This window comes from Lethenteron reissneri, chromosome 13, assembly GCF_015708825.2.
Source record: "Lethenteron reissneri isolate LAM-NWPU_2019-01 chromosome 13, ASM1570882v1, whole genome shotgun sequence".
Taxonomy (NCBI): domain Eukaryota; kingdom Metazoa; phylum Chordata; class Hyperoartia; order Petromyzontiformes; family Petromyzontidae; genus Lethenteron; species Lethenteron reissneri.
The window spans coordinates 1,331,309-1,350,116 of NC_083791.1; the positions used below are offsets into that span (position 1 = coordinate 1,331,309).

Below are 18,808 nucleotides of genomic sequence, written 5' to 3' on the forward strand. Positions count from 1 at the left end.
GTTTTGTAATTGCTTCTGATGATCTCAATGCTTCCAAATGTAAGGTCGAGCTTGAACATGCTCCCTTGCGTTCTCACTGCCAATAGATCCGTGGCTATCCAGTAAAGGTTTATGTGACCAGTGAATTCGAAGCCCTGACTATGCATGTGCATAATAACGGACACAAATCATGGTTCAAATGGTCCAAGACATCAGTGCCACATTATTCACGAGTAAAACAAGTTGTTGGAACTGCTTTAAATTATATAAAGGCCATGATTATTATATCACAAGAAAACCACCGTCATTAAAATTACAACAATAGCATTCTCCTTGACAGCTGAAACCATATAATTAGCACTGTTATACTACTTGCCCAAGGTAGCTATTGGATTGTGTTGAGGATATTTGTGATGTCTGTGTCATTGACAAACGAGATGGCTAATTAGAGCACGCATTGAAGCCTGTGTATATATAAACACGTCTATCGTTTTATATAAAATGCACTGTTGTTGATATCGTGCAGATGTCCCATCTTCATTTTGTTTATCATAAAAACCTGCCATTGTCGCTCCTTCAAGTGACAAGCTATGGCCTCCGACACAGAGCGTAGCACTTATGGCTTTCAACGAGCCCGACGCGATTCCCATTAACGATTTCAATCTCACGACCCGTGGTCGAGTGCCCCTCCATGGTGGATCGGGGAAAGTGCCGAAGAAAAGTGAAGCCCATGTGTCGATGCACATTCCCTCCGAGCAAATGGTTAACCACTAGTCTTTGCGTAACTTTATAAACGTAGGTGCACCCTCTGGAGTAGAATGGTTATTCAAAAAAGCACGCGGATCGCTTCGCAATTATATTAGCTTCAAGCCATCGGAGCGTGGCCAGGTTCTAAATTCAATTTACCTTTACCATCTCTCTCAGACTTCATCCCACAGCTCCATAATAAACACATTCATCATATTGATTTTACACCCAATGCTCAAATAAATGTCCACTTTCTATGCTCCTGGAAAGTAATGTTTATACAACAAACACGAAACAAGCCAATTACAAGTTGGGTGCATCGATATGTAAACCTTTGCAAATTCCCCTTTAAAAACTGATGTAAGAATGCATAAAAATACAATTTTCATTTCCCAGCAAATGGGGACGTGTTCATCGCCCATTACAATCCTACTCCTCTTCTGTCTCCTCCTCCTTCACCACCATCTCCTCCTCCTCCTCCTCGTCGTCGTCTCCCCCACTGGAATTCTGTGAATACTGTGAAACCACCGAACAAAACTTCCCCACACACACTCCTGGTTGTGCAACCTACACCTCATCCATTACTCAGCGTGGTATTTTGATGCAGCGGTGAGACACTTGCCTTCACTTCTTGCATTTCCATGTGCCACTTGCTACTCAAACACAAATATACCTTAGGCGGTGTAATATATCCACAAAACCGTTCTCGGTGGCACTCATATTTATGTATTATTCCAGAAAAGCAGGGAAACATTTCCCTCCACCATAACTCAAGAGTTCTATTTCTGTCAACATAAAATATAACTTCTTTCATGCGTCGAGAGTTTCCCCCTCCCTCTCACAGAATTTGAAAACATTAAGTCCAAGCACATAATGGCAACTGCTTCCAAAATCTACGGAGCAGTTCATCATCAGCAAGTGTTCATAAGAGTGTCGCTCTGCTGCTGAAGGCCACAATTTCAGGTCACCAGCAAAACTATTACAGGAACACGTTACTAAATCAACGAGCCTCCCTCTGCTTATAGACACCAATGGTTTAATTTATGACTCCAAGCTACAATTCTTGTATCAGTGCAGATAGTGCAACGTTGAATGGTGGTAAAGTATTCCTTCGTTATGCACGAGGGTTACGTTCCGGATATGCTCGTGAATAGCAAATTTCGTAGATAATGATATTGGCCGACAAAAACCTATCTTAATGAATTACCTTAAATTAATATGTAAATAAGCCATTACATATATAAAAATGATCATAATACAAAAAATATAAATTGTCTATAATAAACTTAAAGTAATAAAACTAATATAAAATTATTAAATAACAGTTCATAAATTAACTTACTTTAAATTACGATCATGCCGCGCAGTATCAGTAACGATGATGTTGACGACAACGACGATGATGATGGTGATGATGATCGTTATGATGACGTTACCATCTCATCACTTTATCTCATCACGATATCTCCCATCACATTCTCTCTATCATCACTTTCTCTCCCATCACATCACATTCTCTCTCATCACTTTCTCTCGATGCAGTCGTGTCGAGTTCCAGATGCGATTCACAGATAGCCAAAATCAGGGATAGCAAGTTTATGAATAACGTGGGAATACTGTAGTAAAATCATGTAATATGTTCCCTGGACATGGTTCACTCTGTCGCACTTTCCACAAGTTTGTGATGGCTTTGTGCATTTACCGCTCCTCATTCTTTTCATTCCGATGGTTGTCCCAAAATTTTATTTCAAAGCTGTGCCCGATTTCGTTGGTGGTTATTTACTTAAGCTCTCTTCACTGTTTTCACAAATATAAACACAATTCATGCCTTCACTGGAATGAAGCTCAATATCCATAGTGGTGCAAAGTACAAGAAAGGTAAACAAAATTTCGATTTAAAGCTTTCGTGACTGCAGGGATTCATCTTCTTGGTTCTTTCGGTAAAGTCATGTAGAATGGAAATAATAAAGTAATGAAAATAAAACATAATAAAATATTTTATTATGTTTTATTTTTATTATTTTATAAAATATTAATGTTTTATTTTTATTATTTTATTATTTCCATTCTACGTGACTTGACCGAAAGAACCAAGAAGATGAAAGGTAAATAAATCACACGGACACATACAAGTATACAACGCTGAACCACCCCCCATCCTACCAGACAAAGCCCACTGAGCTATTAACTTATTGTTCAAAAGTGACCCGAACACAAATGATAGCTCAATGAAGTGGCTCATCAAAGTAGCCCAATACTCTAAAATGCGTGATTATAAATGTGGAGGGGAAAACTGGAGGACCTGGAGAAAAATCCACATGACCACGGAAAGAGAGACACGCAAACTCATAATATACAGCAGGCGTCAGGGTCGGAATGAAACCCGCAACCTCATGCACACCAGACGAGGTAGTCTACATCTCGCCACCGTGACAGATGGGTAAGTTGCGTGGAGCTTGCTTTAGCGGTGCTCACAACAATTGGAAAAGCATCGGGCGGATAAAACGGTGGAATAACTAAACGTGCCGATGTTTACGGGAAAGGTGCTCCTTCAGAGAGAGTGGAGAGAGCGTTGAGATTGACGTATCTCATTTACAAATCACACTTTACACTCTTGACGCCTTAAAAACCTTGAAGCATGAAGATTTCTTATCATTTCCAGCTGTTGCAGTAAAATAACCTGCTATCTCTCCAAGAAAGTCTTTCTAAATCTGAAGAATCTGTTTCATGAGATTCCTGCACCAAGATATTGAACAGTTTCCTTCATGAGCGTGACTCACTAATAATCAGAACTGAAGCTTTCCCAGCCAAACAGCTGACTGTGAACCTCTTGTGGTAACCTCTACAGTGACATTCAGCGGTAGTCACGTCTCACGTCGAAAAAGAACAGACACATATCTACACTTGTCGCAGGCACACTGTCTAAATAGCGACTCTGGAAGGACATTACTTCTATTTTTTTATACGAAGCAATTTTTAAAAATGTTACCAGGTAAGGTCCACTGAACTACATAGCCCATTTTCAGAAGCGACCTGGCCACAAATGATAGCTCAACGAAGTGGCTTATCATGTGGAAATTTATAGAAGCGCATGTTGCTAAATATGGAGGGAATAACCAGAAGACTAGGAGATAAAACGATGCGACCACGGAGATAACTCCAAATATACAGGCTTCGGGGTTGAGATCGAACCCACTACTTGCTGTATACCAGGCGAGGTAGTGAGCATCTCGTGTCCATGGCACCCCAAACTCGTGTCAGGAATCGAAGCAAGGGCCCCTTCTTTGCTGGGCGGCACAAGTGTTACCACTGCGCCGCCCAGCTGCTGGGAGGCATGCACGTGTGGGCAGTGCCCAGTACCCTGCCGTGGTGCTCCTTGCACCAGGTGGACATGCCGTCGAGCAGCTCATCCGGCTGGTGGATGATCAGGCTGGGCCCCTGCACATGCGTCACACACAGAAGGGTACGGCACGTCTCGGGTCAGCACTTGCGTAAGTAAGCGCGAGTTTGCTTACATCTCGAGCATTGTCTCGTCTTCAGTATTCACGGGAGAATATTAGATGTGTTCCAAAAAATGTGAGAAGTTTCGTCTGTTGTATAACCACGTATTAAGTCAAGTGATTTCATGCTCAAATGAGCATTGAGGTGATGCTAATCTTCCATTTACAGGCCTGAGTCAGTGGTGGAGATTCCACGTTCCTATGGTCAGGGTGTTGTATAATAAATGTCTTCAAGGGCTGGGGCTGATATGACGGAGTGTGTTAAGCACACTGGAGTGGCGTGCATGCCTGTAATCAGCACTATGCAGTTGGTGGATCACGCACACAGCACCGTGTGCACGAGAAGCCCAACCTGCAAGGCCACAAGGTGATCAGCAGACGCCAGTCCGGGAAATAGGTTCCTCACCTATCCGTATGAATATTTAAGTGTTGACGCCTCATCTCATAATGCCTGTGGGTTCTCTGGGTCGATAGACGGCACTGTTAAATTCTATGAATTTACGAAATTATGGTACAAGCACCACATTACTAAAGTTAATGATGTTTTCCATAGGCTCAGCAAAACAACACTATTTTGTATTTGTACGACTTATGCTTTTCCTTTCACGGAGTTGTTTCTATCGAAATTTGTGTTATCAAGCCTCTTATTACGAATAATAAAAGCCCCGTTAACAAGACAGGTTCTGTAAGAGTCTGCGTTAACTCAATCACAAAATACTAATGAAGCAATTTTTTAAAACCGCGTTGTGTAATGAGATGTGACGTGTGCGCGTGTACAAGCGTGCCCTCTGCTCGGCACAACACAGGAGGCTAAAGAGGCTCCTGTGTGGCGGAGTTCAGCATGGCTGCCTACGTGATGTGTGCCGTCTTCTTTAAGCATTTCTGCGTTTTATTATTTTAAACCCAACTGCGATACTAACGGAATTTAAATATTATCACGCTCGTGGCAAAGACAAACGTCTCCGGGAGCCTTCATGCACTGGTGGAAAAACTGTTTCTTTTTTCAAATTAATGTAATATAAGTATGCTAAGGTCTTGCCAGTTTTATACATTTTTGTTCATTTGCAAATGTGATCTTAAGGCTGCTATGATCTGGCCTTTTTGAGATACAACCAATCTATGGGACGTGCTAAATAAATGTCTGCACAGACGTCATGTCCATTGAGCTCCATCGGAAGAGGTGAGTGTGGCAATAATGGAGACTCATCAGGCTACTTATTACAGTGCAGAACCAATAAATGTCAGGTTGTATGCAGTATTCGCCTTTATTTCAAATATCGTGATAATCAACTCAAATGTACTCATATTTGTATACAATTCATTATATGTAGGGCTGAGCAGCCAATTGAATTTCCTTTTACCAACCCACACTGACCAGTGTGGTGAAGTATGGTCATACTACCCCCATCATGGCTGATGTACCAAAACTATGGCCCCCAGTTCCCAGCAGCTCTATCTACCAGCCATTGTGTCTGTGCGAATCTGTCAGTCTATATGCGAGTGAGTGAATCTCGATGGGAGTCCGAGGGTATCTGTGAGTCTGTATCTCTGAGTGTGTTTGTGAGTCTCTATGCAAGTCCATGGGCCTCTATGCAAGTCCATGGGCATCTATGCAAGTCCATGGGTTTCTATGCAAGTCCGTGGGTCTCTGTGCGAGTCCGTGGGTCTGTAGGAGGCATCGGAAATGCATGTGAAGGAGCAGGGGGTGCTAAGAATCACGAGGTACAAACAGGGCGCCTTCTGGAAAACCCCACTCATCGTCAATAAACCATGCTGAAAATGAGCCAATGGGGAAGGGAGTTAACAATTCTGCTGTGGCGAGCCCAGATCTCTATATTTTAATATTCATTTCATTATTTAGTGTGGGTTTCCTGATTTAGAATACCGGATAAAAATTTAATGAGTGGCACAGCCCTCTTTATAATTCATGGCAGAGTCCCATTGACATAACCCATTTGTGGCGTGAGCAACAGTGCCCCCCAGAGTGGAACAACTATAAATTCAACAAGGTTCGAGCACCGCTACAACACCGCTGACACCTACACGATCGCCCGCCTTTGCAATGTCTCCCTTGGAAGCAATTGCATACACATGATACACTAATCCATTCTGCATAATACCTGTATATTGTCATGGCGAGACTGTGGATTTGTAATGAGCAGACATTTTAACAGCAACTGCTCAAACAAGGACGGTTTTAGAGGGATACATTAGACTGTGGTTGCAATGAAAGGTATTGGCTTGTATGTTAAGCAAGTATAATGGATAAGCAATGCAAAACAGAACATACATGCCAAATGACAGCTGCTCTTAAATGCATGTAGCAGCAATTACTGTCAATAATGCATAACATATAGATGGCTTAAATGTTGCATTGGCACAAAAAGCAGTAAAACAATTTGTGGTCTTCCATCGCAGTAGACAGAAACCTTAACTCACTTGCGCAATGATGTTGAGATTGGAGTCGGTGATGACACAAGCGATCTCAATAATCTGATCCTTGTCGATGTCCAGCCCTGTCATCTGAAACACACACACACACAATGCACATTCATCACGGGCACTTGAACCCGGGCCAAACTGCACGTCCACTCCTGTCCTGTAGACCCTGGCAACACCGACATTGCAACCGTGCAACATGGAAGCCGCTCACCAGGAGGCTAAACCTTGAGACACCGCCTCCTTGGGATGCTGCGGATTGTCACCCTATTAGGGGGGAGCAGCACCAAATTAGAAAAGTACAGAAATTACTGTCAATTATACTGGCCTTATGCACAGTGTATTAGAGACATAGGTTATTTTGAAAGCATGTAGAATGCTTTAGTTTTTGGTAAATTACTCAAACTGAACCAATCATTGAGAAAATACTCCTCAAGCCAGGCAATATGTTGATGCAGTCCTATAAAGATCACAAGAGTGCCTAATAGGAGGTAATTTTGCGCTCGAACCACAGCACACATTACCGAGTTGAAAGGGCTAATGCATTCTTTTCATCTATTGCGCACAGTCCAAAACTGGGCCAGAATAAATTAGGTGCACAGAAACATTGAGGATGGGGCTTTGACTTATCAATGGCTACTGGGCTGATGCCATAACAATCTGTTTACCCCAGATGGTAGCACAGGCATTGAATACAAAGGTTATAGACCAGAACCCCAGCAAAGATTCTGTTATTTTTACACATTATCGTCTTAAGACAGACAGGAAAAAGTTTCCCGAGGCCCAAATAGGCTTTTCAAATACTTCTAGTGGATCACACATTGACCTATTTGCTGTGTTATCCCTTCTTTCATACAGTTTATGTAGATGCAGAGCAACTACAATTTCACATTCAGGCGGTCAAGCGAGGTAACTGCGTCAGCAGCAGCGGAGTCTATCATCCCTGTTATGCCTCTTTCGTATTTGTGGACCAGGCCATGCATCGTTACACGTTGTACGATCTGTTCTGGATGACCACAGTCGCACACTACTGGAGAGTTTTCATTTTGTGCATCAGGTATCCACATCTGCCAGGTTGTGTGTGGATGCGGTTTCGGGTGCACCATGAGCATTACGGAAGATCAAAACCAGGGATCTTCTGCATTGGGTCTTTTACAAGGTTTTTGTTTGCGGGTTTATTATTAATACCCCTGTAGGTACCTTACTGCCCAGCAGATAAGGGTCTCATGCAGCCCCATCTATGTGAATCAGAGATATGCATTCATTCATATGTGTAAGAGTTAACAGGCTTTGCACCCTGACTTAAACACAGAACACGAATCACTTTAACCAGCATTACTGCAACAACCAATGTATAATTAATCACTCCTGGGCCACAGACTGTAATGCATCATATAAAAGAGCAAGATGATACATTAATAATAACAGACTTCACGCCAAATTGATTAATGGCTTAGTGGTCATGAGTTGGAAGTTAACAAAATTTGCAATGATAATGATGTGGCCGGGTGGCCCAGAGGTCAGTGCTGAGCCGGCACCACTGAGATTCTGGGTTCGAATCCTGGCAGCTGCCCGTGATTTAACCGAGTTCTCAAGGGCAGCGAGCTGAGGGTCTCAGCTCAGTCAACCAACCATCGCACAAAAACCGAGATGTGAAACTTCGTCTTGTGCTTAATTCTGATGCATGCCTGCTCTGGTTCTGGTAATTAAATTCCAGTGATTGTGCAGTGGTTACCGTGCTGTGTTATGAACCACGAAATCCGTATTGGATTCCCAGCCATGGTCAAAATCATTCGCAATCGATATGAGATCGTCCCTGCCCTCTCCCAGATTCACCTCCTCGTACTGACCGGCATGGTGAAGATTTAACAAAAATCCCCATGAGCGCCATAGCATGGGGAGGCCTTCATCATCCATTGTATCAACAATGGGTTGAATATTATTATTTTACTGGTAGGAACCACCTGGTTCCACCAGCCCACAGGGGGTTATTGTGTCCGTCCGTCGTGCACCCAAAAATGGGAGGGGTGGGGCTGGGTGGAGAGGGGAGGGTGGGGAGGGGCTGGGTGGGGAGGGTGGGGCGTAGGGCTGGGTGGGGAGGGAAGGGGAGGGTGGGGAGGGAAGGGGAGGGTGGGGAGGGTGGGGCGTGGGGCTGGGTGGGGAGGGGAGGGGCTGGTCACCCCGTGGTGCCCTTATAAAACTCAACGTTTGACCTACTCGCACCGGCTTGTGCCCGCCCTCACAGTCGGCCATATTTGCGGAATACACCACGCCGCCATTGTCCCTGGCCATTGACCCTTGCCATTGACCGAGCAACCCAACGTTGCTACCAGCTCCCTCCGCAGGAATGTGTTTTATACTGGGGATATCCTTATTTCATGCAAACAGTTAAAACACCTCACATATTTTGCCGGATGAAAGGGAGCTTTGCTGCAGTTTTAATAAAAAAAAACACAACAAGATGTAATTTGTGACAAGCACTATAAACAAGGGACCGAGAGATTATTCTCAAGCTGCAGCAGACGATGGAATCAACAACGAGGCTGCAAGCAGATCATTCCCTCGTGAAGGTTGCTGCAGGTTTCAAAGGGTGGTGGCCACGTGCTGGTGCCGTTGTTTGTGGATAATTCCAAGACACCTGGGCACCATCTCTGGTGTCAATGCCTCCCTCGTCTCTCCACGACAATTACCAAAGATATTTAGAAAATGGATGGCACAATTATGTCGCGGATATTACATCGCTTGATTTATCATAGTCCTGCGATATCGCAACCTCCCTATCTGCGGCCCACGCATTCGCGAACAACACTGTCCACACAGACTTCTCGCGATCGGCCATTGGAACTGCTTCATCAACGACATTGGAGGGAATGTTGTGATATATTGTTAACAGTGGCCTTATAAACGCTATGACTCACAATGGAGGCAAGTGACAGTCGGAATAAGCAAGGCTTTTATTCTCGAGTATATTTCAGTTTAAATATTTCCAGTAAGCATGGTATGTTCTTGTAGTTTGTGTTTAATGTAGTGCCGCTTACGATGGCAAAGGTTTTTATTTAGTGCTGCCACTGCAGCACTGCTGACGAGTCTCATAACCGTCAAGCCCAGCCTGCCGCGCACATCGTGCTCCTGAGCGTGCACGAAGCTATCCATTACTGCTGGGTTCTGGCATGAACGCTACTCGAGCATGAAGAGTGAGATTTTACCAAGGCAAGCAGTCGGGACCCTTTGAAAGCCGGCCACAACAATCAATGTCGCATTAACGAGTTACGTTAATGCAGCATTGATTTTACGCACAGTAAATAATTACAGGGGGCATCGTGGCAGAGTGGTTAGTGCACCGTACTATAAACCCAGTGACTGGCGAGCGATATTTTAACTGTTCTGTGGCCCCTTTCATCAACACGTAGTGACCTGCATGGTGAAGTATGATATGAAAAACCATGACAAACACGGTATAAAGGGTTCTTATCCAGCAGTGGATTGACAAAAGGTTAAAATCAAGATGAAGCACTAATCTCTTGTTTCCCAATGCAACTAATGTTCAAGTTGGTATAATCATGGATGCACTATTCTAATTCATATATGCTCACATCATACACACAGATAATGTCGATGGTTACCTTCATGGGAAAATTAATGATACATCTAAACACAGCGGATCTTCAGTTGCAGTGCGCTATGAAATAAGGCTGCTTAGTAACAGCATTTGGTGGGCAACACTGACCCCCACTGACAGATTGTGGAATTGCCAGGTCACGACTGAAGAACGACAGAACGTACTCAATTCTACTAGTCAGTTGATGATATCGAGTACTATGTTGCTGCTACTCATGCGTGTGGTGAACAACATCTTCATCAGCTATGGTCAATTCACTGCTGGATGAGGGCCTCCGCCAGCTGTTATCATCTCTCACAGTCCCATGATGTAACAATCAATATAGCTTGTGAACTCGAGCTGATTTCATTGCTCCATCTCCGCAGTACGGATCATCTCGGGCACGTTCCCACCCTTGACTGCCACTCCGTCATTAGTCTCGACCATTTAGATAAAGATATTATTTTTTATTGTTCATAAAAGTGTGCTGGATAAAGCTAATGCGGATTTCTAAGCGGAATAATTATTGATGTTGGAACATTTTTTTTTGCTTCCGATTACTTAAAAAACTGAAAATATCCCAGCCGACAATAGTGACATGCAATATAATTACCCTGAATCCTATTTAAAGCGATGCACACTGCACGGGTAAAATTTGACGTTTCCATCAAAAGTTGAGTTAAAGCCAATACACTAGAATTTCTGTGATGCAATATAAACCGTAATCCATCAACACCTCCAGTCCTAATTCACTAAAAATGGATTAGATTTCAGACGAATTAGATATATTGAAGCAGCTTCAAACTGACGGTGCAATGAGTTTCAAAGACTTAACTGAATGCAGTAAGTAGTAATTTTCCCCGACAATGTATCCTATTGATTCCTGGTTAGCTGACTTCATTTGACAGGAATGTCCCTGCCTATTGCAGAAATGTCACCAGACCGCATGATACTAGCCAGCTGGCTGAATAAAATGTCACATTCTGATGTTAGTCGTCTTAGCTCCATCTGTGTCTGGAACACAAAATGCACAGGTAATAAAAACAAAATAATATTTGAAAACATTATTTCATACCTATCCTCTCATGACGTGATGCCGACAGCATGATTGCAATTACACTTGGGAAATGGAGAACATTGATACAACAACGAACACTGTCTCGCTGTGTGTTTCCTCGGAATTTCCATGAGCCACAAATATTTGAAATGTTTCACATCAAGACAGAATGACTCTGAAGTTTAAAGAGTGTCTCAATTCGTGACGGCTTCTCTGTACAACCCGTTACACGTTGGCATTTCGGTGATGTGGATTGTACGATGCCACGCACACAATCAATACAGCGGCCATCACCATCATTAGCCATGGTCAATCCACTGCTGGATGAAGCCAACCCCAAGCCGCCTTCTCACATGCTCCTGCGACGTAAATAATCCACCTCGCATCCCGAACGGATTTCCTCGCTCCATCTCTTCAACACATCCAACTCACCCGGGTATTGAATATAAAATGACTTGCACTGTTACCCCGCGGTTGGTTTAATCGCACCGCCACCTACATCTGTCGCTAGTTGCTGCCCTTCCGTTTGGCTCTCGTCTTCACCTCGTTAATCGTCATCTCTTTCGACCCATTCTTAAACATGTTTCATCAACTACTTGGTCGCACCTCCGATGAGCACGGTTGGCTACGCAGGGCGCGAAAGAAGTTCCCCACACCGCCACGTGCACACAAGCGCCTGTAAAGCCCCGAGACACTGTATGAATGGGCATAGTACAGCTCACAAGTGGTGGGGTAAAGTGTGGGTACCCCCCCCACCTCTTGCAAGACGTCTGGCCAGCAGCGTGGGCCAAATACGTAGCGAGTACAGAGGCTCTGTCTATTCAGCCAGAGGCTCTATCTATCTACTCAGCCAGAGGCTCTATCCATCTACTCAGCCAGAGGCTCTATCTATCTACTCAGCCAGAGGCTCTATCTATCTATTCAGCCAGAGGCTCTATCTATCTACTCAGCCAGAGGCTCTATCCATCTATTCAGCCAGAGGCTCTATCTATCTATTCAGCCAGAGGCTCTATCTATCTACTCAGCCAGAGGCTCTATCTATCTACTCAGCCAGAGGCTCTATCTATCTACTCAGCCAGAGGCTCTATCTATCTACTCAGCCAGAGGCTCTATCCATCTACTCAGCCAGAGGCTCTATCCATCTACTCAGCCAGAGGCTCTATCTATCTACTCAGCCAGAGGCTCTATCTATCTACTCAGCCAGAGGCTCTATCTATCTACTCAGCCAGAGGCTCTATCTATCTATTCAGCCAGAGGCTCTATCTATCTACTCAGCCAGAGGCTCTATCTATCTATTCAGCCAGAGGCTCTATCTATCTACTCAGCCAGAGGCTCTATCTATCTACTCAGCCAGAGGCTCTATCTATCTACTCAGCCAGAGGCTCTATCTACTCAGCCAGAGGCTCTGTCTATTCAGCCGGAGTTCCCCCTAGTGGAGAATCTTTCGCAAGCATGTGCAGGGCTGCCTCTCTCCCCCAGCAGCGTTATGGCTTAGTTCTTATTATTATAGCATCAAGATTGATTTCAGCCAGCCTGAAGGAGGGGGATATATTTTCCGGAATTCGGCCCCGGCTGCAATAAAGCACTGGTGGTCGTGGTGGTATTTGTAATCTGTGGAACATGTTATATCATACTCATACCGTACGACGCAGAATTGTGTTTGTAAAGAAAGGTCTGGCTAAATCGGGAGAGACAGTCAAATACAAATAACGTCGGGGTTTATCGTTGTAATTATAAACTGCAGTGATTTCGTGATCCTGTATTCGCCTAGGTAAATTTGCAGCAGGGCTGGACATTGCCTGCTCACACCACTGTCGTGTGAAGCTCCTCCACAAGAGGGAGGACCCCCCCCCCCCTCTCCTCATGCTCTGTATTCGGCCTACTCTTCCACGCGCGTTCGTCCCTGCGATGGGGGAGGCGTGAATGAGGCCCCCGGGCGCCCTCTCACCTCGAGGTCCACACACACCACGACTCTCCATCTCGGCCTCTCCCATCCAAGTCCACACACACCACGACTCCCCATCTCGGCCTCTCACCTCGAGGTCCACCCACTCCACGACTCCCCATCTCGGCCCCTCACCTCGAGGTCCACACACACGACTCCCCATCTCGGCCTCTCACCTCGAGGTCCACACACACCACGACTCTCCATCTCGGCCCCTCACCTCCAGGTCCACCCACACCACGACTCTCCATCTCGGCCCCTCACCTCGAGGTCCACACACACGACTCCCCATCTCGGCCTCTCACCTCGAGGTCCACACACACCACGACTCCCCATCTCGGCCCCTCACCTCCAGGTCCACCCACACCACGACTCCCCATCTCGGCCCCTCACCTCGAGGTCCACACACACCACGACTCTCCATCTCGACCCCTCACCTCCAGGTCCACCCACACCACGACTCTCCATCTCGGCCCCTCACCTCCAGGTCCACCCACACCACGACTCTCCATCTCGGCCCCTCACCTCGAGGTCCACACACACCACGACTCTCCATCTCGGCCCCTCACCTCCAGGTCCACCCACACCACGACTCTCCATCTCGGCCCCTCACCTCGAGGTCCACACACACCACGACTCTCCATCTCGACCCCTCACCTCGAGGTCCACCCACACCACGACCCTCCATCTCGGCCCCTCACCTCGAGGTCCACCCACACCACGACCCCCCATCTCGGCCTCTCACCTCGAGGTCCACCCACACCACGACTCCCCATCTCGGCCTCTCACCTCGAGGTCCACCCACACCACGCGACTCTCCATCTCGACCCCTCACCTCGAGGTCCACCCACACCACGACCCTCCATCTCGGCCCCTCACCTCGAGGTCCACCCACACCACGACCCCCCATCTCGGCCTCTCACCTCGAGGTCCACCCACACCACGACCCCCCATCTCGGCCTCTCACCTCGAGGTCCACCCACACCACGACTCCCCATCTCGGCCTCTCACCTCGAGGTCCACCCACACCACGCGACTCTCCATCTCGACCCCTCACCTCGAGGTCCACCCACACCACGACCCTCCATCTCGGCCCCTCACCTCGAGGTCCACCCACACCACGACTCCCCATCTCGGCCTCTCACCTCGAGGTCCACCCACACCACGACTCCCCATCTCGGCCTCTCACCTCGAGGTCCACCCACACCACGACCCCCATCTCGGCCTCTCACCTCGAGGTCCACCCACACCACGACCCCCCATCTCGGCCTCTCACCTCGAGGTCCACACACACCACGACTCTCCATCTCGGCCTCTCACCTTGAGGTCCACCTACACCACGACCCCCCATCTCGCCTCTCACCTCGAGGGTCCACCCACACCACGACCCCCCATCTCGGCCTCTCACCTTGAGGTCCACCTACACCACGACCCCCCATCTCGGCCTCTCACCTCGAGGTCCACCCACCCACGACCCCCCATCTCGGCCTCTCACCTCGAGGTCCACCCACACCACGACCCCCCATCTCGCCTCTCACCTCGAGGTCCACCCACACCACGCGACTCTCCATCTCGACCCCTCACCTCGAGGTCCACCCACACCACGACCCTCCATCTCGGCCCCTCACCTCGAGGTCCACCCACACCACGACTCCCCATCTCGGCCTCTCACCTCGAGGTCCACCCACACCACGACCCCCCATCTCGGCCTCTCACCTCGAGGTCCACACACACCACGACTCTCCATCTCGGCCTCTCACCTTGAGGTCCACCTACACCACGACCCCCCATCTCGGCCTCTCACCTCGAGGTCCACCCACACCACGACCCCCCCATCTCGGCCTCTCACCTTGAGGTCCACCTACACCACGACCCCCCATCTCGGCCTCTCACCTCGAGGTCCACCCACACCACGACCCCCCATCTCGGCCTCTCACCTCGAGGTCCACCCACACCACGACCCCCCATCTCGGCCTCTCACCTCGAGGTCCACCCACACCACGCGACTCTCCATCTCGACCCCTCACCTCGAGGTCCACCCACACCACGACCCTCCATCTCGGCCCCTCACCTCGAGGTCCACCCACACCACGACTCCCCATCTCGGCCTCTCACCTCGAGGTCCACCCACACCACGACCCCCCATCTCGGCCTCTCACCTCGAGGTCCACCCACACCACGACCCCCCATCTCGGCCTCTCACCTCGAGGTCCACCCACACCACGACCCCCCATCTCGGCCTCTCACCTCGAGGTCCACCCACACCACGCGACTCCCCAGCTCGGAAGCCGCCGCCGCCGTCGCAGCGGAGTGGGCCGCGCTCCTGCGGGCGTGGCGCGCGAATGGAGGCGCTTGGGTCTCCCCCTGCCCACGCGAAGCGGAGACGGAGGAGGTGGACGAGGTGGAGGAGGTGGAGAGGGCGCCATGGGGAGCACTCCGACTCGCCGCCGCCGCCGCGGCCCGCGCAGTCATCATCAGCACCGCAGGACGCATCGGCGAGGAATCGATTACCGGGAGTCGACTGCGCTAGAATCGATAGCACGCCACGCGGCCCCGCCCACTCCTCCCCGCGTTAGCGAGTGCGGCCCGAGCGGCTCGTGGGGGAGGAGGGGGGAGCGCTGCCGCGGGAGTCGATCCTGCGCGCGGCGACTCCTCGCTGAATAAAAAGAAGCGATTCGGAATCGACGGCCTCGCGTCGCGCGCCACGTGGTGACTGTCAGCTGCGGAGAGCTCCGCACATCGCTTGCAGCTCTGAAATTGGCGAAACTGTCAATTGGATTTTTTTCTCTCTCGGAGAAAAAAAATGAATGAAACATTTAGGTCGATGTAAACATCAATAGACTTTACGCTCAATTTATTTCCAATATTTTTCTGTAAAAAAGGACATAGACAAGTAAGCAGAGAGGGGGGGGGGGTTAGAGAAATCAGCATGTCAATGAGAGACCTGGCGCAACAGCAGGAAACAAAACAACAACACGAGGGGAGACAGAGAGAGAGAAACCACACTAAATCAAACAAACTTAGTGACATTTGGAAATGTAATGCAATGCAACACAGAGAATCGGTCAACACACAATTGACGCATGGTCTGGTTGATTACGTTCTCCCAAAGATTGCTAAATTAGAAGTTAAGTGTGAAATTTGAGAGACCAAACACAGACACGGAGACACAAAGACAGACACACGGGCAGAGAGAGAGACACAGAGAGAGACACACAGAGAGAGATACACAGAGAGGTAGACACACACAGAGACACACAGAGAGGGAGACACACAGAGACACACAGAGAGAGACACAGAGACACACAGAGAGAGACACACAGGCACACAGAGAGAGACACACAGAGACAACACACAGAGACACAGAGAGAGACACAGAGAGAGACACACAGAGAGGGAGACACACACACAGAGAGAGAGACACACAGAGAGAGACACACACAGAGACACACAGAGAGAGACACACACAGGCACACAGAGAGAGAGACACACAGAGACAACACACAGAGACACACACAGAGACACAGAGAGAGAGACACACAGAGACAACACACAGAGACACAGAGAGAGAGACACACACAGGCACACAGAGAGAGAGAGACACACAGAGACAACACACAGAGACACAGAGAGAGACACACACAGGCACACAGAGAGAGAGAGACACACAGAGACAACACACAGAGACACACACAGAGACACACACAGAGACACAGAGAGAGAGACACACAGAGACAACACACAGAGACACACACAGAGACACACACAGAGACACAGAGAGAGAGACACACAGAGACAACACACAGAGACACACACAGAGACACACACAGAGACACACACAGAGACACAGAGAGAGAGACACACAGAGACAACACACAGAGACACAGAGAGAGAGACACACAGAGAGACACACAGAGACACACACAGAGACACACAGAGAGAGACACACAGAGACACACACAGAGACACACAGAGAGAGACACACAGAGACACACACAGAGACACACACAGAGACACAGAGAGAGAAACACACAGAGACAACACACAGACACACAGAGAGAGACACAGAGAGAGAGACACACACAGAGACACACACAGAGACACACAGAGAGAGACACACAGAGACACACACAGAGACACACAGAGAGAGACACACAGAGACACACACAGAGACACACACAGAGACACACACAGAGAGACACACAGAGACAACACACAGACACACACAGAGACACACAGAGAGAGACAACACACAGAGACACAGAGAGAGAACAAACTTAAAACCTCACCGTAGAGGTGGTTCAAACTTGATTTGGCGCTTTCGTGACTGCAGGAATTACCACTCTTTGGTTATTTCGGTAAAGTCACGCAGAGAGAGAACATAATATCTAAGGCCTCGACACAGAGGCGTCGTTTCTTTGTGTCTCTGTGTTGTCTGTCTCTGTGTTGTCTCTCTCTGCTTGTGTCTCTGTGTTGTCTCTCTGCTTGTGTCTCTGTGTTGTCTCTCTCTGTGTGCCTATGTTGTGTGTCTCTCTCTACTTGTGTGTCTGTCTGTGTGTCTCCCAGAGCCGACCTTTGGGGGCCCTAAGCAAAATTTGGTTGGAGGCCCCTTTGATGTATGATTTTTTTCACCCACGAGCTAGCAGTGACTCTAGGGGGGGGGGGCTCTGCTGGCCACGGGGCCCTTTGCAATTGCAAGGGTCGCTTAGTGGCTGGGCCGGCTCTGGTGTCTCCTGTTCTGTGTTTAATCTCTCTCTTAAATTTAGCAATCTTTGGAAGAACGTAATCAACCAGGTAGGGTGGTGACGGCTGTGTTAGCCGACTATATGTGTTGTATTACATTATATTTCTAAGTTTACTAGGTTTTGTTTTCTCTTTCATTTGTACCTGATGATGATTGCTTGTGTTGTAATCGAAACGTCGTGTGGTATTATTTAATTCATTATTTTCTCTTTTAACGTCACTTTACCGAAAGAACCAAAGAGTGGTCATTCCTGCAGTCACGAAAGCGCCAACTCAATCCTAGATTTGAAGCTTTCGTGACTGCAAGGAGTCATACTCTTAGGTTTTTTCGGTAAAGTCATGTAGGTAAAAAAAATATTAATAGAAATAAAATAATAAAATGAAAATTGATAAAAAACATAAGAATAAATGAAAATAAATAAATTTCATTTTTTTTATTAAATAATAATACAAATTATATACTACATTAAAATATATCAATTTTCATTTATTTATATTTTGAAATAAATTTACATTTATTGTTATTTTTTCCCCTACGTGACTTTATTGAAAGAAGCTAAGAGAATGCTTCAACTACTTGGTTCTTTCGGTAAAGTCACGTAGAAGGGAAGTAATAAAATAATAAAAAATAAAACATAATAAAATAAAAGAATATAATAATATAATATATATATTTTTATTATTTTATTACTTCCCTTCTACGTGACTTTACCGAAAGAGCCAAGAAGATGAATCCCTGCAGTCACGAAAGCTTTAAATCGAAAAATAGAATGCTTCAACTCAAGTTTCGGTCACGTCAC

At 47.3% G+C, this 18,808-nt stretch overlaps 1 protein-coding gene across 1 annotated transcript in view; it reads right to left on the reverse strand.

The window, feature by feature from the left end:
- The window catches only part of REXO2 (RNA exonuclease 2), a 35,926-nt gene extending 20,143 nt beyond the window's left edge, over positions 1-15,783 (reverse strand). Inside the window, exons 1-3 of the mRNA XM_061550854.1 lie at positions 15,513-15,783; positions 6,666-6,749; positions 4,087-4,164 (exon numbers count right to left, since the gene is read on the reverse strand). Coding sequence (XP_061406838.1) covers positions 4,087-4,164; positions 6,666-6,749; positions 15,513-15,758 — 408 coding nt within the window. The 5' untranslated portion in view covers positions 15,759-15,783. The remainder of the gene's footprint in view (positions 1-4,086; positions 4,165-6,665; positions 6,750-15,512) is intronic.
- Positions 15,784-18,808: the final 3,025 nt, after the last annotated feature.